The 19769-nt window shown below is 56.8% G+C and overlaps 1 protein-coding gene across 6 annotated transcripts in view; it reads left to right on the top strand.

The window, feature by feature from the left end:
* Positions 1 to 19769, top strand: part of FCHO1 (FCH and mu domain containing endocytic adaptor 1) — a 26892-nt gene extending 7123 nt beyond the window's left edge. For 2 of the 6 annotated variants that reach the window (XM_025457996.3, XM_025457997.3), the window contains exons 3-27: positions 2926 to 3017; positions 3883 to 3957; positions 5013 to 5154; positions 6232 to 6384; positions 6629 to 6733; positions 7951 to 8049; positions 8142 to 8238; positions 9414 to 9458; positions 9572 to 9650; positions 10153 to 10177; positions 10544 to 10601; positions 11048 to 11226; positions 11311 to 11335; positions 11723 to 11774; positions 12324 to 12415; positions 12782 to 13057; positions 14746 to 14858; positions 14971 to 15058; positions 15205 to 15313; positions 16031 to 16186; positions 16534 to 16666; positions 17089 to 17288; positions 18497 to 18552; positions 18903 to 19067; positions 19483 to 19769. In XM_025457996.3, the coding sequence (XP_025313781.1) occupies positions 2926 to 3017; positions 3883 to 3957; positions 5013 to 5154; positions 6232 to 6384; positions 6629 to 6733; positions 7951 to 8049; positions 8142 to 8238; positions 9414 to 9458; positions 9572 to 9650; positions 10153 to 10177; positions 10544 to 10601; positions 11048 to 11226; positions 11311 to 11335; positions 11723 to 11774; positions 12324 to 12415; positions 12782 to 13057; positions 14746 to 14858; positions 14971 to 15058; positions 15205 to 15313; positions 16031 to 16186; positions 16534 to 16666; positions 17089 to 17288; positions 18497 to 18552; positions 18903 to 19067; positions 19483 to 19505 (2637 nt within the window). In that variant the 3' untranslated portion in view covers positions 19506 to 19769. Of the gene's footprint in view, positions 1 to 1248; positions 1328 to 2925; positions 3018 to 3882; positions 3958 to 5012; positions 5155 to 6231; positions 6385 to 6628; positions 6734 to 7950; positions 8050 to 8141; positions 8239 to 9413; positions 9459 to 9571; positions 9651 to 10152; positions 10178 to 10543; positions 10602 to 11047; positions 11227 to 11310; positions 11336 to 11722; positions 11775 to 12323; positions 12416 to 12781; positions 13058 to 14745; positions 14859 to 14970; positions 15059 to 15204; positions 15314 to 16030; positions 16187 to 16533; positions 16667 to 17088; positions 17289 to 18496; positions 18553 to 18902; positions 19068 to 19482 lie in introns of all 6 variants that reach the window. The other 4 variants (XM_025457999.3, XM_025457998.3, XM_025458001.3 and 1 more) reach the window with 4 other exon arrangements.

Genomic DNA, 19769 nt, shown 5'->3' with positions numbered 1-19769 from the left:
AAATTCAGATCAGCAGAGGGAAAATAGAAGCCACCCCCAATGCACTCCCCACCCAAGATAGCCTGGTAGAGACTGGATGAGGATTTGATTTGGGCTCTGCTAGGAGCCCTTGGGCAAGTGACTTTCTGTCACTTGGCCTCAGTTTTCCCATCCCATCTGGGAAAGGGGATGAAACTCCTGCCTCCTCAGGTCTCAGGGATGTCTATCACTGTTTCTTTTAATCAATTGCTTGTATTGGTGGCTTTTTGCTGGGTGGCGCTGGTGCCCTGGCTGGCCTGAAGGAGGCTCCAGTTAGGGGAGATCAAGCCAGATACGGATGCCTCAGTCCCACTGGGCCAAGGCAGCCTGGATGCATAGAGGGCACTGGGGAGTCATGGGGGAAGCGTGAGCAGGGGAGAGATATGATCAAGCTGTGTTAGAAAGATCCCTCTGAGGTTGACATAGGGACGAGACTGGAGTCCAGAGGTTCTGATAAGAGATACAGGCCCAAGACAGCCCTCCGGGGACCCTCGCTGCCAGCACAGCCTGAGAGAGGCAGATACCACTGGGGGCCTTGCCAGGTCTGGGAAACAGGCCAGGGGTTGGCTCCAAGTCAGCCCCAGATGCTGGCCTGGGCGGCAGTGCCTGGTGCAGCCTTACCCGAGGATCCCCTGGGTGGGGCAGGCGGGGGCCACTGGGCCTGTTTGCTGAGCCCTCACCACGGTGCAGGAAGCCCTGTGTTCAGCACTGTCCCAGCCTCATCTCACCAAGACCCTGGGAGGTGGCTGCTGTCATTGTCCCCATTTGTCAGATGAGGAGACTGAGGCCGAGAGGTAAAGTCACCAGCTCAGAGTGACCCAGTGCATAAAAGGAGGCCCTGAGACATATTCCTGGGAAGTAGGAGGGAGCAATATTGAACATTCTGGGAAGTGAGGGTCTGAGAAAATTCCTGAGGGAGGTGGGCCTGCAAATGATCCTTGAGATGTGGAAGGATTTGGATGGGTGGAAAGAGATGCAGCCCGATGAGCTGGGTTGCAGAACAGCCCAGGCAAAGGTGCAGTGGTAGGAAGGCACAGCATGTCTTTGCACTGCTTGCCATTTTGCCGGTGAGGCCAAGAGGATGCTGGGAGATGAGATTGGAAAGACAATTCCGAGCTAAGGGCTTTGTACCTTAGCCGCTGGTAGGAAATAGGGAGCTGTCAATGATGCTAGAATGAGGAGTGCCTGTTGGGGAGATTTGAGCTTGAGGCTGTGCTGTGTCTGCCCCAGGTTTGGCCTCAGTTTCTCCATTTATGCAGCAAGAGGGATTATCAGGTTGTGACTTCTGGCTTCAGCCTTCTGGTTTCAGGTAAGCGGGAAGGTAAACTCCGCAGGTTGGAAGAAGGTAGAGGAAACCACTGTTAACGGAGGACCTGCTGCCAAAGGGATCACTCCAGGGATGTGTGTTGGGAGTTAAATATCACCGGATTTCTCCACAGGCTTCTTCTTTTGGTCTTGCTTACAAGGGCCTGTTCGGCACTAAATTGTCTCCAGGTCCTCAGACCCCAGCTCATCTCCCTTTTTTGATGAACAACTCACTGTTCAGACATGATGCCCTTCACATGTCACAGGATCTGGCTGGCAGAAAAACAGTTGCTGCCTTATTTTTTCCTATTCCTTTCATTATGGTCTGGGGGCCAGGGCTTCTAACTGGAATAATGGTAAAAGTTCCCTCTTTAAGTCAATGTATTTGGAGAAGAAATGAGCAAACTTAGCACAAAATGTTAACTAATGCCATGAATTCGCAAAAACTGGGGTTGCCTTTGGGGATTTGGGGGACCCTGGTGTGGATCACCTTGGCATTTGCTTCGCCCTCATAGGAGAGGTGGATGACTCCCCTGTCCCATCTTAACAAGGAGCCACTAAAAGTTCAGAGAGGGACAGTGACTTGCCCAGATCACACAGCACAGCACTTGCGTCCCCCACCATGGTGACCCCAGAACTGGGAGGAAAGAGGTGCTGTGCAAGGCACCCAGGTAGAGGCACTGTTCCCACCAGCCCCAGATGACAGCAGAATAACTCATCTGTTCATTTATTCAACAAAGGCAAATGCCCTTTTTTTGCTCCACCCTGTACTGGACATTGCTGGGTCCTGAGAGAAGCGTCAGACCCAGACTATGCTCTGGGCATCTCAGAAAGGGAGTCTTGGTGTGGAAGGGAAACAGAAAACAGTGACTTAACCAACAGGGGTTATATTGGCTCACAAAAGTGAAACGCTGTGAGGAAATATGGCTTTCAAGCTTGGCTTGATCCAGTAACTCGACTCAACATAGTTTTTACTCAGACTTCTTTACAAATTTCATGGTTTCCACCTGGATCCCAGTATCTCCTAGGCCCACATAACTCCACATTTAAAGAGAGGCACAGGGATCCCTGGGTGGCGCAGCGGTTTAGCGCCTGCCTTTGGCCCAGGGCGCGATCCTGGAGACCCGGGATCGAATCCCACGTCGGGCTCCCGGTGCATGGAGCCTGCTTCTCCCTCTGCCTGTGTCTCTGCCTCTCTCTCTCTCACTGTGTGCCTATCATAAATAAATAAAATTAAAAAAAAAAAAAAGAGAGGCACAGACAGAAAAACAGGGGAAGATTGACTGAGACAGAAACAGAGGCAGAGAGACACCTAAAAAGATGGAGACACAAAGAGACAGAGGCAACCCGCTTAAGAGAGCATCTCTCCGTCAGCCATGGGACAAAACCTCCAGCTTCTCTCTGGTTGGGCCAACTTAAGGCCCATGAGCCAATCCTTGTGACCAAGGGGTCATTAGGCAACAGGCTCAGGCCGGAAGCAATCCCTGCCACCAAGGGGTTGGCTTCTGTGGTTGGCTGCTCTGGCCACGCCCCCGTTGCTAGGCGACCATGACGTCTCCTCCACCCCTTTACTCAGTCTCCACCCCCGTCCGTCCCCTGCAGGGTGAGAAGAACCATGGCTTCGAGGTCCTGTACCACAGCGTGAAGCAGGGGCCCATCTCCACCAAGGAGCTGGCTGACTTCATCCGGGAGAGGTGAGGTCCCCACGCCCCGCCCACCCCGGGCCACGCCCCACAGCCCCTCCCCCCGCCGCCTCCGCTACTCGTGGCCCCGCCCTGGCCCCGCCCATCCCGCCTCGGCCACGCCTCACCTGCCCCACCTGGGGGACCCTCCTAACCAGCGGTTCTCCGCACCGCAGCCCCACGTCCGCCCGTCAACCATTCCAAGGCTTCTGACGCCTCCTCCCAAAGAGACGATGATATGACCTACTTACAGGGGGAATTTTGAAAACTCAACCTCATGCCCTGAGTATGATAAAACACATGTATGATGGAATAAATCTACATTTCGGCGTGTAAATGCTCCCACGTCCGTATCCCAGAAAACAGAATAAATTCAAATTGCAAGGCAGCCTTCTGCTCCCCGGCCGCTCACTAGGTGGACGCCCGTTAAATCCGAGCAGAGGGGGGATCCCTGGGTGGCGCAGCGGTTTGGCGCCTGCCTTTGGCCCAGGGCGTGATCCTGGACACCCGGGATTAAGTCCCACGTCGGGCTCCCAGTGCATGGAGCCTGCTTCTCCCTCTGCCTGTGTCTCTGCCTCTCTCTCTCTCTCTGTGACTATCATAAATTAAAAAAAAAAAAAAAAATCCGAGCAGAGTTCAAAAGGTGATAACCAGGTTTTTCTCTCTGTGGCTGGATAGCCAGACCCGTCCAAGCTGTACAGGACGGGGGCCACGCTTTACTTTGAGGGCCTTCAGTTCCTGGATCCATCCACGATTGTCTGCGGCGCCCTGTGGGTGCTGCTATTACAAAATGCCTCCATGGGGCAGAGGCCCAGGGGAATGGAGCGTCTCCCAAGGGTGCCCAGAACCTTTCACATCTTTTCTCTGTTCTACTCAGGGCCACCATCGAGGAGACCTACTCAAAGGCTATGGCGAAACTTTCCAAGCTGGCCAGCAATGGGACCCCCGTGGGGTGAGTGGGCTGGGGCTGGTGCTGGGGCAGGGGTCACCGAGGCTGCGGGGTTCTGGGGTATCCAGAGCCTACTCTTGGGTGGACGTCTCTTCACACAAATGATATGTAGACTAGGGAGTCAACCCTCCCCCACTTAAGGGGCTAATTGGACAAAGGAATGTAATTCACTCATTCACATACTACCTCATTCATTTATCGAACACATGTTTACCAAGTACCTGCTGTGTGCGGGCACCACTCTAGGTACTGGACACCCAGCAGCGATAAGTCCTCAGTCACCTTCATGCCATGTTCGTGCCACATACCTGTGGGGTGTGGGGCAGGACAGATGTTAACTGCAAACATGAACAAAAGTCCTTTCCTGGGGTGAAAAGCTCGAGAAAAGTCAGGTGCTTCCTCTGGCGTGGGCAATGATGAGACCGAGCCAACTACAGGGGTATCTGGGTCAGAGACCCCGGCAGGCAGCTCAGCCAGTGCAAAGGCCCTGAGGCAACAATGGATTCTGAATGTTCAAGGTGCAAAGAAGCTGGCATGGCTGCAGGGCCGAGTGAGGAGGAGATGAGACTGGAGGTGGGATGGGGGGAGGGGGGGGGCCACAGGTGATGTGGTCCCCAGTGGCACTAGTAAAATTTCCTGGAGATGCCCTGGGGCAAAAATTTTCAGGGGGAGGGTATGGATGGGAGGCAGCAGGGAGAAGAGATATGAGGGGAGCCAAAGAGGGCTTCTGCTGATGTGGGAAAGCCCTGTGAACTTGGTTTTGAGCAAATTGAGTTGTGGCTGCCCTTGTGTTTTAGCTAGGGCCTGGAGTCCGGAGTGAGGCCCTGGGGGGCCTCAAGGCCTGGATTTAAATAACAGCTCTGATGCTCATTTCCTGAGGGGCCTGGGGTGAGCTGTGGAGCCTCCTATGCCTCAGTTCCCCATCTGTCACAGGCCTGTCTTGTAGTCATGGTGCAGTTGCCTCACAGGGCCTGGAGCACAGTAGGCACCTGCTGTGCTGTCTGAGGAGCCCCCAGGGGGGTTGGGCCTGCTGGACCCTGGGTGTGACCTGTTTCCAGGACCTTCGCCCCACTCTGGGAGGTCTTCCGCGTCTCCTCAGACAAGCTGGCGCTCTGCCACCTGGAGCTGACGCGGAAGCTGCAGGACCTCATCAAGGACGTGCTCCGCTATGGCGAGGAGCAGCTCAAGATACAGAAGAAGGTGCGTGCTGGTGGGCACTGCCCAGCTGGGGGAGGGGGGCGGCGGGGGGCTGCAAAGATCCCAGAACTACTGGGGCCTTTGAACCGCCAGCCCCCTGTGCGCACCTCTGAGAATTCTGTTAATTCCACGGCATCAAACCCAGAATCCCACAAAACCTGAGCATTGTCAAATTTCAGGCTCAGAATTCTGGACCAGAGGTCTGCAGACCATGGGCCACAGAGCAAACCTAGCCTGGCCCTGGATAACCTGAGAGCCAAGAATGGTTTTTACATTTCTAAATGGTGGGGCGGAAACAAAAGAATATTTCACAACAGGTGAAAATTATATGACTCTTGGATTTCAGTGCCAGTAAATAAAGTTTAGGGCAGCTCGGTGGCTCAGGGGTTTAATACCACCTTCAGTCCAGGACGTGATCCTGGAGTCCCGGGATCGAGTCCCATATTGGGCTCCCTGCATGGAACCTGCTTCTCCCTCTGCCTGTGTCTCTGCCTCTCTCTCTCTCTCTCTCTCTGTGTGTCTCTCATGGATAAATAAATAAAATCTTTAAAAAAATAAAAATAAAAAATAAAGTTTAATTGGCTCCAAGCCACTATTCCTTTAGGTATAAAGATATATATGTCCCTTTAGGTATAAAAAGGGAATGAGTAGTAGTTACTACTGTACACTTAAAGATGCTGGGCATGGAGCCTACTTAAAAAAAAAGGCTGAGATGGTAGATTTTCTGTTTTATCATGTTTTTTAAACTGGGGGACAGATCAGGTGCCTTCGTGGCTCAGTTAGTTGAACATCTGACTCTTGATCTCAGCTCTGGTCTTGATCTCAGGGTGGTGACTTTGAGCCCTGCGTTGGGCTCCATGCTAGGCATGGAGCCTTTTTTTTTTTTTTTTTTTTTTGAATGTCTAAGATTTTGGATATTAATAGAATACTCATACAAGGTACTCTGTGGGACCAGGAACCCCACAGAATATTTGGGAAGCTGGGAATTTCACTTCCCAAACATACCTGCGGTCTGCTCAGGTCCTGCACCCCAGTGGGGGCTTCAGGTGCTACCCACACTCCCCTTCTCCATCCCCACAGTGCAAAGAGGAAGCAGTGGGCACCCTGGACGCTGTGCAGGTCCTCGCAGGTGTCAGCCAGCTCCTGCCCAAGTCCCGAGAGAACTACCTGAACCGTTGCATGGACCAGGAGCGGCTGCGGAGGGAGAGCACCAGCCAGAAGGAGATGGACAAGGTGGGTCCCCAGGCACAGGTCCCCAGCCACCGTGGGCCCTCGCAGGTCCGAGGAATGTGCCAAGGGGCCCCAGGGCTGCCTGATGGGAGCATGAAGACATATCACAGAGCGTTGGTCATTGAACCTTCTGTGATCATCACACCCTGGGTGCCCCAAGGAGTCTACCTGCTGGGTGGTGGGCCCCTGGGGGAAGAAATGGCCTGCGTGTCCCCTCCCATCCCCATCCCTTCCCTATGTCTTGTAGGCAGAGACGAAAACAAAGAAGGCGGCAGAGAGCCTGAGGCGCTCGGTGGAGAAGTACAACTCAGCCCGCACTGACTTTGAGCAGAAGATGCTGGACTCAGCTCTGGTAAGAACCTGGCATCGGGACCTTGGAGACCCACACAGCCCCCGGCCCGGCATCTACGGGCGTTGGAAATCCAGAACCTCTGAAACCGTCGACTACCAGGAGGCTTAGAATCACAGGTTTCAAACCATAGAAGTCTAGAGCCACTTAGCTATTGTGATTGTGGTTGCCATTATCATTTCAAAAGCCAAAGCCTTTTTGTGCCTCAGTTTCCCCACCTGTAAAATAGGAACCGTGATTGTACTTGCCTCAGAGAGTTTTTGTGGAGATTAAATGAGTCCCTACATGTGAAGTTTTCAGACTAGTACGAGGTGCATAGAAACCACTCTAGAAGGTATTACTGTTGTTGTTTCTATTATTATTTAAAGACTTATTTATTTGCTTGAGAGGGAGAGAATCTCATGCTCAGTGAGGAGCCCGATGCAAGGCTAGATCTCATGACTGAGATTATGAGCTGAGCCAAAATCAAGAGTCGGATGCTGAACCGACTGAGCCACCCAGGCTCCCCTATTTCTATCATTACTAATAAGGTTTTGAACAGGATAGACAGGGTTAGAAGCCAAGAGCCTACTGACAGTTCATGGTGGCGAAAGAGCTGGGTTCTGCTCCAGTCTCTATTCTTTACCAGCTATGTAATGTTTTTATGAGACACTGTTCCTCTCTGGGACTCTGTCTACCCAAAATGTATAAAAAAGCAGATTGGAATCCCAGGATTAGGAATCAGATTTTTTTTCCTGACTTTGGTAGTTGTAAATGATAGAAACCTTCATTCAAACTGACAAGGAAGATTTATAGACCCAGGGGACTAAAAGTTTGTGATTGTGAGGAGAGCTTCAGGCATGGCTGGATCCAGGAACTCAAATGGTGTTGGCAGAAAGTTCTGCCTTTCTGCTTTTCGAGACTGTTTTCCTCCCCGGGGGCTTCCCTCCCATGTAGAGATGCCCTCCTAGGCGTATATAGAGGGGTGTGTGTGTGTGTGTGTGTGCACACGTGCACAGCAAAGTGGCTGCCAGCAGTACCCATATGTTTACCATTGTCTTGACGTGTAAAAGTGTCTCCTTTCCCATAGTTTTAGCAAAAGTCCCAGGGAAGACATTTGGGTCTTCCCCAAACCAGTCACTGAGGCCAGGGGGTTGGAACGTTCTGATCAGTCAGGCTGGGTCACCTGGCCACTCCCTGTGGCCTCCACCTCCCCATTTTCTGCTCCCTTCCTGGCTCAGCGCTTCCAAGCCATGGAGGAGACCCACCTGCGGCACATGAAGGCACTGCTCGGCTCCTATGCCCACTCGGTGGAGGACACCCATGTGCAGATTGGGCAGGTGAGTGGAGCCAGCGGTAGGAAGCAAAGTCAAGGGTGCCAGGCAAGGGGCCCTGGCCGCACCCAGTCACACACTTCATTCACCCGGCCCAGGTGCATGAGGAGTTTAAGCAGAACATAGAGAATGTCAGTGTGGAGATGCTCCTGAGGAAGTTTGCAGAGAGCAAGGGCACGGGCCGGGAGAAGCCTGGTGAGTTGGGACATCCCTGGGGGTCGGGTTCTGGGGCCACCTCTGCAGGGAAGGAACAGGGGACTGATCCTCCGTGCACCCTGGTGTCCTCATCAGATAAATGGGCTAATGACAAATCTATCTCTGCAGCCCACACAGGAAAAGGATTTGATGTCCATCTTTTTTTCTATAAGTATATTTAAGTCATCTCTACACCCAATGTGGGGCTTGGACTCATGATCCCGAGATCAAGAGTCACATGCTTGTCCAACTGAGCCAGTCAGGCCCCCTTTGATGCTTCATCTTACGGATAAATCTTACAACCAGATACCAGGCCTTGAATGCCAGGCCCAGCTGTTCATACTTTACCCTGAGGGCCCAGGGGAGCCATTGGAGATTGGTGAGCAAAGGACCAGTTTGAAAAAAATGTCCAGATAAGGGATCTAGAAAGAGTTGAGAGCGAAAGTTTTGGGGTCAGATCTGGGTCTGGTCTTTTCTTCATTGCTTGCTGTATGACCTTGGATGTCTGTGTTGACATCCCTGAGCCTCAGCTTCTTCATCAGTAAAGTGGGGTTGATAATCACTCCCACCTAATGAAGTTATGAATATTCAGTAATTTGATGCCAATAAAGGGCAAAGTGTGTGCTGAGCATACAATAGGCATTCAATGAATGCTGGTATACAGTTTACGTCCTCAAGTCAGTCACTAACAACTGTCCTTAATCCCTCCTGTCTCTATAATGCAGCCCTGGCTCAGGCTGTATCTCCTGGTGTGGGACCCCACTCTTGCTCTTCACTGGCTGCAGATCTGTTATGCTCCTGCTCATGTACCCTCCATGGCTCCCATCACCTTTGGGAGAGAGTCCCAGCTCCTCATATTGGCACTTGAGGTTCGGTCCACTGCACAGACTCGTAGTCCATCCCTTGACCCACTCAAGTGCCTGTGAGAAATGCTGGAAGTAGAAAAAGGAACTCAGGCATCACCCTCTCCGGTCCATCCCAAGGCAGGACAGAACCCAGGGCGCATCCCACTCACAAGCATCTCTGGGGCTCTTCCAGCATCTCGGCTTGTGCGCTGGACCCTGAGTAGCCTTGAGCTCAGATCCAGGGGCCATTGCGAGTCCGAGGATGTACTGCTCCCCTTCCCAGGCCCGGTCTCCCAGCCAGGCTGAGTTTCTCACTCTCTCCTATCTCAGGGCCTTTGGATTTTGAGACATACAGTGCGGCTGCCCTGCAGGAAGGCAAGTACGTCTGGGCCTGGATGCCCAGGCTGGACGGTGGGGATGAGCAAGGCGGGTCTGAATGAAAGGGGGCACCTCCAGGGCTCAGCTGCATCCCCCTCATCTGTTCTCAGCAATGAAACGTTTGCGGGGAGCCAAGGCCTTTCGCCTCCCAGGATTGAGCCGGCGGGAGCGGGAGCCACCTGCAGCTGTGTGAGGAAGCACCCCCTGCCCCGCCCGGGCCCAGACTAGCCCGGGTTCTCTTCCCTCTTCCCAAGCTATCCTCTCCCAGAAGTTCCCTGCTGAGGGTAGCCCCGGAGAATTCCTGTTCCAGGCTGGCCCAGGAGAACCTCCATCCCGGGCCACTATTGCCACTGTCCAACCTAGTCCAAAATTCTTCCTTTGCCAAGGCTAGCCCTAGTATTTCCCTGCTGAGGCTAGCTCCTACCTTCCCTGCCTTCTCAAGCCAGCCCTTCAAATGAGCTCTAGGGTCCCTCCCCTGCCAAGCTGTTTGAAAACACCCTGTGCTCAGCTAACTCCAGACTCACTACCCCCAGCTCCAAGCAAACCTCTCGGCCCCATCACCTGGAGGACTAGCTCAAGACAATATCACAGCCCAGGGGCTGCCCCCCGGGTGCCATGTCCAGTGTTGGGTGTTGGGGGCATGCAGATGAAGTGGGAGGGCTGACATGAGCATCTCTTTCTCCATCCCCAGAGATTCCCTGGAGCCCAATTCAGGGGTGAGTACTATGGGAGGGACCGGGGGTGTGGGGGGGGGGCGCAAGTGGGAGGGGTTCAATCCCACCTTGACCCCAAGCCTGGAAGCCAGGCATGGAGCTGGTGGGGCTCAATCTCATCTCAGTTGCAGACTCCTGTGGGCCACATGGGAGGGACCGATGTCCTCACTTAGCTTCAATTTGCCAGTCTCACCACCTTAGCACAGGCATGCTCTGTTCACTCAAGAATCTGCTTGCGCCAGGGAATACTCTTACTGCCGTTGGGGCTGTTTTTAGGTCTGAGTCAGGGCCCAGAGGTGGGAGGGGGTGTGGCAGGGCGAGTGGGGAGGTGCGGTAGCGGGGAGTCTGACTCACTGCTTGTCCTCCTAGACATGTCCAGAAGTGGATGAAGAAGGTTTCACTGTCCGGCCTGATGTGACTCAGAATAATATCCTCCTTGCGCCCCCTGGGGGCAACTATTGGCACAGCAAGGACAAAGCTCTGCCCGCAGTGATTCCCTCCACTAATAGCAACCCTCTCTGTGTTCCAACTGCCCGGAACCTGTGGTGTGGACAAAGCAGAATAAAGACACCTGCCCCATGGGGTCAGGGCTGAGCAAGAGGGAGAGAGGGAGAGCCCAGAGGGCTTCCTGGAGGAGGGGGCACCGGTGTTGGGGTTTAGCGTCTGAATGAGTTTGCGAGTTAGGGCTGGGCACCGTGGTGCAAAGGCTTGGAGCAAAAACACGGTGGCCAGGCCAGGCAGCAGGTGGTGAGAGATGGGATCGTGTAGGGCATTGAAAGATCTGAGCAGGAAGGGGCGGTTTTGAGGGCTGTTTTGAGGGCGGTTTTGAGACCCCCACCCTGGGATCTGCTTGGCCCCTTGACTGTGGCGCATGCGCGGCGGAGCCCTCCCGCTTTTCCTCCAGTGACTCCGACTTCGATGATGAGGAGCCTCGAAAGTTCTATGTGCACATCAAGCCTGCCCCTGCCGGGGCACCGGCCTGCAGCCCTGAGGCAGCTGCTGCCCAACTCAGGGCCACAGCCGGCAGCCTCATCCTTCCTCCTGGCCCAGGGGTGAGGCATAGGAGGGGTGTTCTGGGTGGGGCTGATGGCGCTGGCGGGATGCACCTGACCTGATGCCACCCACTTTGTCCACAGGGCACCATAAAACGTCATTCTTCACGTGAGCAGCCTGTTAAAGGGTCTTCGGTTTGGGGAGGAGCACGTGGCGGGGAGGCTGGGCATGGCGTGTGAGTGTGGTTTGAATCCCAGCTCTGCTGTGTGACTTGGGGCAGGCTGCTTACCCACTCTGACCCTCAGTCTCTTCTATAAAATGGGGTCATTACGAGAATGAAATGAGAGCTGAAGGAAGGAGCAGGGCTGGGAAAGAAGCCAAAACCTGGAGGCGGGTTGGCTCAGGCTCAAATCCCTGTTTGCCTGACTTGCTAGTCACCTTGGGCAGCTGGCTGGACAGCCCCACGCCTTAGTCTCTTGTTCTGTGGCGGGGGGTAGGGGTGGGGGCACAGCAGACAGGGCGAGAGGAAGGCTCAGGGAGGTGCATCTCTCACAGGGGACGCCACTGGGAAACCACAGAGGCCTCGATCTGCCCCGAGAACCAGCAGGTGGGTCCTACAGGGGTGGGACAGATGGCCCACATGAGTGGGGAGGTGGGGGCCACCCCCAATTCCTCTCCTCCTCCCCTTCTCTCAGCCTGGCAGGGAGTTGAGGGCATGCTGTTTTTGAGGAACTCCTTATTCATTTGATGAACATTTACTGAGCACCTCTTGTGTACTCGTGCTATTCCGGGTTCAGAGACGTAGGACCAAGACAGGTCTTCCTTCTCAGATTCACATTCTAGTGGCACGGATTTTAAGAACAGCAAATAAGTTAGAGAATGTTCAGTACTTCCAGGTGCTATAAAGAAACTCAAGCAGGCAATGTGGTGGGTGGAAGATACCAGGGGGCAGCTTCAGTTGAGGAGGCAGAGGGTCCTCTGGAGTGGGGGTGGGGAAGGGGGACTTGGAGCTGAGCCTTGAAGAGAGCAGGATGTGGCCTCAGGAAAAGTGGGGGGTCGGAGGTCAGGACCAAGAGCAGCCTGTGCAAAGGCCCTGGGGGTGGGGGGGAAGCATAGAAGCGATAGAAACTATCCTTCCTGTCCACTTCGTCCACAGCTGTGCAGAGAAGCTGCAGTCAGATGAGCAGTTTTCCAAGAACCTCTTTGGGCCGCCCCTGGAGTCGGCCTTTGACCACGAAGACTTTACAGGTGATGGGGGTAGGGGCTTCTGGGGCACAGCCTCGGTTGGCAGGCGGCTGGGCGGGGCTGTTGCAAGGGTAGGTGGGAGGGTGGGCCAGGCTGGAGGGAGCCCGTGAGGGTCCTGTGTGGGTCACTGAGAAGGTAGGCCGGTCCATGGGCTGGTAGGCGGGGCCACAGCCTGAGTGGGCGGGGCCGGCGAGAGGCTGAGGCCTCGGTGGTGTCGGGACTGCGGCTGGATGGGCGGAGCAGCAGCGAGAGGGGCGTGGCCGGGTGTGGCCGGGGTGGGCGCGGCTTCGAGTGGGCGTGGCCCGCAGGCGGAAGGCCGGGCCTCCGTGTGGGCGGGGTCTGGAGCTGGCACCCCCGCCCCCCCTCCAGGCTCCAGCAGCCTCGGCTTCACCTCCAGCCCCTCACCTTTCTCCTCCTCGTCGCCCGAGAATGTGGAGGACTCCGGCCTGGACTCGCCATCCCACGTGGCGCCCGGCCCCTCCCCGGATTCCTGGGTCCCCCGCCCGGGCACCCCGCAGAGCCCACCTAGCTATAGGGCACCGGCCTCCGAGTCGAGGGGGACACGGCCCCTGCCAGCGTCGGACTCGCCACAGCCCCTCGCCCCATCCCCGGGTCCCTGGGGGCTGGAGGCTGTGGCTGGAGGAGGTGAGTCCAGGAGTCAGAGTTATCAGAGCCCTGGGTGGGGAAGACCGAGCGCCTGCTGTGGCCAGGGCCTGGATGGGGTGCTGGGGACACAGCCCAGAACCCTCCCCCTTGCAGAGACAACAGTGAGCTGGATATTTAATGAGGTGGAAGTGGCAGGTGCCTGATGAGGGCCCAGAAGGTTGCAACCTCCCTGAGGAGGTGACCTCTGAGCTAAAACATGATAGAGGTGAAGAAAGAGCCATTTGGACATGGGAGGCATGGCCTTCCCAGTAGAGGGCACATCCTGTGCAAAGGCCCTGGGGTCGTAGCCTACTAGGCCCTCTGAGGAACAGCTGGGGGGTGAGGCTGGTGAGGCTGGAACAGAGTGATGACAGCGAAAAGGGGAGAGAGAAGGGAGATGGGTCCAAGCAGCACCTGGTGGTCTCTGGGAGTGATGTGAGTTTTACACCTAGTGAGGCCTGCACCACAGAGGGGAGGGCTGTGAGCTGAACAAGGATGACACCTGACTCAGACTGGGGTCCCTCTGTCCACCTGGGGGTGATGATGGGGACTGGAGACGAGGGAGGTGAGTGAGTCCAGGGAAGTGGTGATGGGGTAACAGTGAGGAGAAGCAGGCACGCAGGTACAGGGAGGGGTGAGAGAGCACAGGAGTCAGGGTGGAGGGCTTGGAGGCAGCTGGCCACTCTTCCAAGGAGGGGCAGAAGGGCCAGGAAACGTGGGGCAGAAGTGGCTGGAAGGGGGCATGCTGAGACTGGGCCTTTAGACGTCAGGTGCATAGTGGACCCTGAGTTCAGGGGAGGCCAGACTGGAGCAACCCGCAGGCAGCTGTGTGAAGCAGGAGGGGAGGCCACCCAGAAGGGCCCAGGGTGAGCTGGGGCAGGGCTGCAGGTTGGGAGGAAGAGGTGGGGGGGGCTGGGTCAGAGAGGGCTGTGGGCTGGGACCACATGAGGTCCCCAGCAGTGGCGACAGGGGTGTTTGGCACCATCCTTGATTAGAGAAAGAGCCGGTTTGGAGCTGGTTCAAGGGAGGCCCCAGGGGAGTGAGTGTAGACCACCCTTGGAGACTAGTCAAGTGGAGTTGTCTGAGCTTCACTCTAGAACTGGGGTTCTCAACCAGGCCAGTTCTGCCCCCACGGGACACTTGGCAGTGTCACCACTGATAGTAGATTGTCACCGCTAGGGAGATGGATACTGGGGACATCTAGCAGGTGTCACAGCAGTGCCATTGAGGAGCCCTGGGGTAGAGAGGAGCACACCTGGGGTGTAGGTGGAGGGGAGGGGGTGGCGAGTAAGCGTCCGTAGATGGAATAGAGCAAGGCCCTGAGTGTTAGGCAGTGATTAGTGACCTTAGTGGGCCAGACCCAGGTCAGATATGGAGACTCCTGCACACTCGCAGAGAGGATGATGGTCACAGAATCACTGATGGTGGATAAAAACCCTCTGCTGATCCCCCCACCCCGTGTTGTCCTGGCCTCCCAGCCCTCACTCAGTTATTGGGCCATCAGACCGGTGTCTGGGAGGCTCAGGGTTGCAGATGGCCTCTGCCGTCCTGTCTGGCACTTTGTCGGCAGACCCAGGAGGTCTCCCCAAAATAAGCCCGACTCCCAGTGTTGGCCCGAGTGCCTTTTCTGGGGAGGCCTGAGGCCTGGAGCATCTCAGCTGTAGAGCTGTATCACACTCACTCCCCAGACCTGATGCCTGTACCTGCTGACCTTGCAGCCAGAGAAGGCCTGGCGGCCCCACCCCGGAGAGCCCGCACCAGGAAGGTGTCCTGCCCCCTCACACGCAGCAACGGGGACCTGGTAGGGTGAGGGAGCTCGGCAGGAGTGGGGTGGGGGGCGCCTTTGGTAGGGGGTGGGCAGCATCGGGGTGCTGCTCCTGGGCAGTCACAGCCTGGCCTGTCTCCTTCCCCAGTCCCGGTCTCTGAGCCCCTCCCCACTGGGCTCCTCCACCACCAGCACCCTCTCGGACCGGCCCAGCTTCTCATCACAGACGGGACACGGTACGGTGGGCCCCTCTCTGGGCCTCACTCCCACCCTCTCTGGCCCTGGGTGGGTGGCTAAGTGATGCCTTGGAGGCCCTGCTGGCAGAAGGTGGGTTCTGGAGCCTGGGACCTGGGCCCACTCTGTCTGTCCCCATTCCCACCAGGAGTCTCCCGGGGACCCAGCCCCGTGGTCCTGGGCTCCCAGGATGCCTTGCCTGTAGCCACTGCCTTCACAGAATATGTCCATGCCTACTTTCGAGGTCACAGCCCCAGGTACGCAGTGATGAGGGGACAGTGCAAATGATGACAGGGGATAAACAGGACTCTCTGGGGCCTGTGGGTCTGGGTTCCAGGAGAGGCAGCCCTCAGGTGTATTTCGTGACCTGATTTACCATGGAAGGGCCTCAAACTCTGAGCCAAGCAACCAGGCCCCTGTCCTGGGGGCAGTGGGAGCCATGGAGGGTGTCTGACGAGCGCTAGACCTCGTAACCATAGTTCAGAGCACCTCCTCTGAGGCTGCTCTGGGCATCACACTGAATGAAGACCATGAGGCCAGAGGCCATGTCCTTGGAGGGCTGGGTTAAGGGTGAGTTGAGGGGCCAGGAATAATCTGGGGGCAGTGCCAGAGGAAAAACCTTAAGATCAAATCACAAAGGGGAAGGTATTAGACCTGAAACCCAAGGTGGGGACAGTTATATGGCTGAATGTTTTGCTTCAAGCTTCCTGGTGGCCTAGGGGAAAAGAGAGCTAGGGAAGGGGATGCCCCTGCCTCCTTCAGCCTAGTGTGGTTTCTTCCTGCTGCCTGGATCGCTGTCCAGGCAAGGACACGAGGAGGGAATGGTGGGAGTAAGGATGCTGGGCATGGTTGGGGCCTGGCATCTTCTGAGGGGCTCCAGTGGAGCCGGGAGAGAGGGGAGGATGAAGTGCCAGTGGAGCCCTGAGCCCTGAGCCCACACCCAGTCTCCTCACCGCCCCCCGGCCACCCCCCAGCTGCCTGGCTCGAGTATCTGGGGAACTGACCATGACCTTCCCGGCTGGCATCGTGCGTGTGTTCAGCGCGACCCCACCCCCACCTGTCCTCAGCTTCCGCCTCGTGCACACGTCCGCCATCGAGCACTACCAGCCCAACGCTGACCTGCTCTTCAGGTACTCCAGGAGGAGCGGGGGTCAGAGGCAGGGGGGCCCAGAGGCTGGTGGGGGCCAGGAGCTCCCTGCCTGGGACGCCCGGCCCTGCCTCCTGGGATCTGCCGCATGGCCCTGGGCCGATCAGTCTCCTTCCCGGACCTCACTCTTCTTTCCTTCTTCGCTTCCCACCCACCCACCCACCTACCCCTCCCACCTACCCCCCCCTCCGCCCCGGGAGACATGCTTGACTGGGCCCAAGGTGGACCTGGGAATGTGCACCTGCAGGAAGCCCTAGGGGTAGGTCAGCTGCTGAGGGCCTGGGGAAGGTGTCCCCCGGAGGTTGGGGTCATGGTTCCTGGTCTCTGTAGCGACCCCTCCCAGAGCGACCCTGAGACCAAAGACTTCTGGCTCAACATGGGGGCTCTGACGGAGGCCCTGCAGCGCCAGGCAGAGCAGAACCCCGCTGCCTCCTACTACAACGTCGTGCTGCTGCGGTACCAGGTGGGCCGCGTGGATGGGATGGGGCGGGGAGCCGGGTGGGCTGGGAGGGAGCCCGTGGCTGGTGGCTGGGGAGGGCCTGGGGGGAGGCCCGGGCCCCATTCGTGCAGGGGGGTGGTGGTGGGGGCGCCAGAGTGTAAATCAGAAGAGGCCCCATCCCTGGACCCCCTGCCCAGGCGCCCACTGGGCCACAAGTCTCAGAACGAGGCATTCTCCTGCCCTCTGCTGGAAACGTGGTATCAGACAGACTGGGCTCTAAAATCTGCCTGAGGAGAAAGGAAGAGGTCCGAGGGGTGGTATATGCCGCCCCGAGTCAGCTCTGACACGCTGCGTGCCAGGCAGGGTCAGGGTGGTTGCGTCGCGCACCGCGTGGCAGGACAGGACGGCCTAAGCTGTGTCCTCTCTCCTGTCCTCGCTCCTCCTAGTTCTCTCGCCCGGGTCCCCAGTCCGTGCCTCTACAGCTGAGCGCCCACTGGCAGTGCGGGGCGACCCTCACTCAGGTCTCAGTGGAGTACAGCTACCGGCCCGGTGCCACAGCCGTGCCCACACCACTCACCAATGTCCAGATCCTGCTGCCTGTCGGCGAGCCTGTGACCAACATCCGCCTACAGCCGGCCGCCACTTGGTGAGGGCGTGGGGGAGGCCAAAGGAGGCCCAACAGTGACCCTAGAAGCCTCCCAGACCTCTCCATGATGCTAGGAGAGCATCTAAAGGACCTATAGGGTCCACCGTAGGTCCGACCATGCAGTGTGAGCTCACCTTGCTTAGAGCTAGGGGTGACATTATTAAAAATAATAATATTGGACACCGGCAGCTTCCTGCGTGTCAGGCATGTTCTATGTGCTCTACATACAAGGACTGGCTCAGGGTTTCTGGGTGTGGACCACCTTGAGGTGTGGACTGCCATCATCCCCCTTTATGGAGGGGAACTGAGGCAGAGGGAGGCTAGTCACTTAATCTGGGGTCACACCAGGATTTGAACTCAGCTGCCCACTCTCTGCCCTAAGGAAGCCTGACTTTTTTTTTTTTTTTAAGACTTTACCTATTCATTTGAAAGAGAGAGAGAATGGGGGTGGGGGGGAGGCAGAGGGAGGAGCAGACTCCCTGCTGAGCTCACAGGGCTTAATCCTAGGACCCAGAGATCATGACCCAAACCAAAGGCAGATGCTTAATCAACTGAGCCACCCAGGCGCCCTGAAGAAGCCAGATTTTTTTTTTAAGATTTTACTTATCTTTCATGAGAGACACACAGAGAGAGAGAGGCAGAGACACAGGCAGAGGGAGAAGCAGGCTCCCCATAGGGAGCCCGATGTGGGACTCGATCCCAGACCCCAGGATCATACCCTGAGCCAAAGGCAGGCGCTCAATGGCTGAGTCACACAGGCGTCCCTTTTCTTTCTTTCTTTTTTTTTTAATTTTATTTGTTTATTTGACAGAAAGAGAGAGCTGGAGCAGGGGGAGCAAGAGGGAGAGGGAGAGGGAGAGGGAGAAGCCAGCCCCCTGCTGAGCAGAGCTTCATGCAGGGCTTGATCCCAGGACCTCAGGACCCTAACCTGAGCCAAAGGCAGCCGCTCAACCAAATGAGCCACCCAGGTGTCCCGAGAAGCCAGACTTAAAGGACTAAGTGCATTATCTAAAAAAAAGCTGTAAGGCCATGGGGTCCTGGGGGGCCAGCTACTCTATATCCCACACCCATCTTACAGATGGGGAAACTGAGGTGAGGGAGAAGACCTGCCTGGCTGGGTTAATGTAGCTGAGAGATGACTGAGCTGGGACCCTTGACTCCCAAGGTCCTCTCTAGGAGAGACGTGACTAAGCTTTTCTTGATGCCAGGAATCTGGAGGAGAAGCGGCTCCTTTGGAAGCTGCCAGATGTGTCTGAAGCAGGGGGTGAGTTATGATTGTGCATGAGATCATGGGGTGGGGGAGGGGAGGGGTGGGTTCAGGTTGAGGGTATGCTGGCTGAGAAAGTAGACATGGAGAAGAGCTTAAAAGGGCTTTGACAAAGCTGTGGGAAAAGAAGTGGGGCAGACCCAGCAGGTACAAAGGCCCTGAGGCAGGACTCCTTTGCAATTTACACATAGCCCTGAGGGGGCCAAAGGAGAAGGGTGCAGGGGCACACGAGGAGGTCAGAAGAGGCAGATAGAGGCAACAGACACAGAGCAAAGGGCTTGGGAGAGCCCAGGTCACTGCAGGACTGGGGCTGAGGCTGGGGCACGGCTGACCTCAGGCCTCCCCAGGCTCTGGCCACCTATCTGCCAGCTGGGAGCCGTGCTCGGGGCCCAGCACACCCAGCCCTGTGGCCGCCCAGTTCACCAGCGAGGGGACCACTCTGTCCGGCGTGGACCTGGAGTTGGTGGGCAGTGGCTACCGCATGTCACTTGTAAAGAGGAGGTTTGCTACAGGTACTCCCGCCCCTGCTGCTGCTTACTCTGGAGTCCAGACCCTTCCGGGCCCTGAGGCCCACCCCCTACTTCTGCCAGGGTGTGGGGATGTGGGGGAGGCATCTGGGGTGTTTGGGAAGGTTGGTGGGGGCTGGGCTCTGGAGACCCAGGATGGTAGGTGCTGGTGGGGAGGGCTAGTCAGGGCCTCAGTGGGAGGGATCGAAGGGCCCTTGTGGGGCATCCTGGCAAGGACCCAAGGCAGGCAGCCAGAAGCCACACTGCCCCCCCCATCCTCCGGCCACCACTAGGGGTTGCTGGGGCCCATGGGGCAGTGGGGATAGTGAGCACAGGGGTGTTTCGAAGAGGATTGGGAGATCCCAGGGTAGGGGCAAGGGACGCCCCCCCCTTCCTTCCGCTCATGGCACCCTGCCCACAGGGATGTACCTGGTAAGCTGCTGAGCCTGCAGAGGCCGACCAGCACGGCTGGCCCCAGCTCTGCACTGCGTCCTGGTGCTCGCTGACTCATCCCTGCCTTCCTGCCGGATCCTGGGATCCCACCCCGGCCTCCCTGGGTGGGGGGGCCCTGACTCTGTGCAGAGGAGCCCCACACCCAGCCTGGCTGAGCCGGAGACCCACTCCTGTGCAAGCCAATTCCCATGCAGGTCCTTGGACTTTTAATGTTCTTTGAATAAACTTTATTTTCTAATAAAATAAATAAGCCTT

The sequence above is a fragment of the Canis lupus genome, chromosome 20 (genome assembly GCF_003254725.2).
Source record: "Canis lupus dingo isolate Sandy chromosome 20, ASM325472v2, whole genome shotgun sequence".
Lineage (NCBI taxonomy): Eukaryota > Metazoa > Chordata > Mammalia > Carnivora > Canidae > Canis > Canis lupus.
Note: the sequence above shows the minus strand (reverse complement) of the source record. Positions and strands in the feature narration are given on the sequence as shown.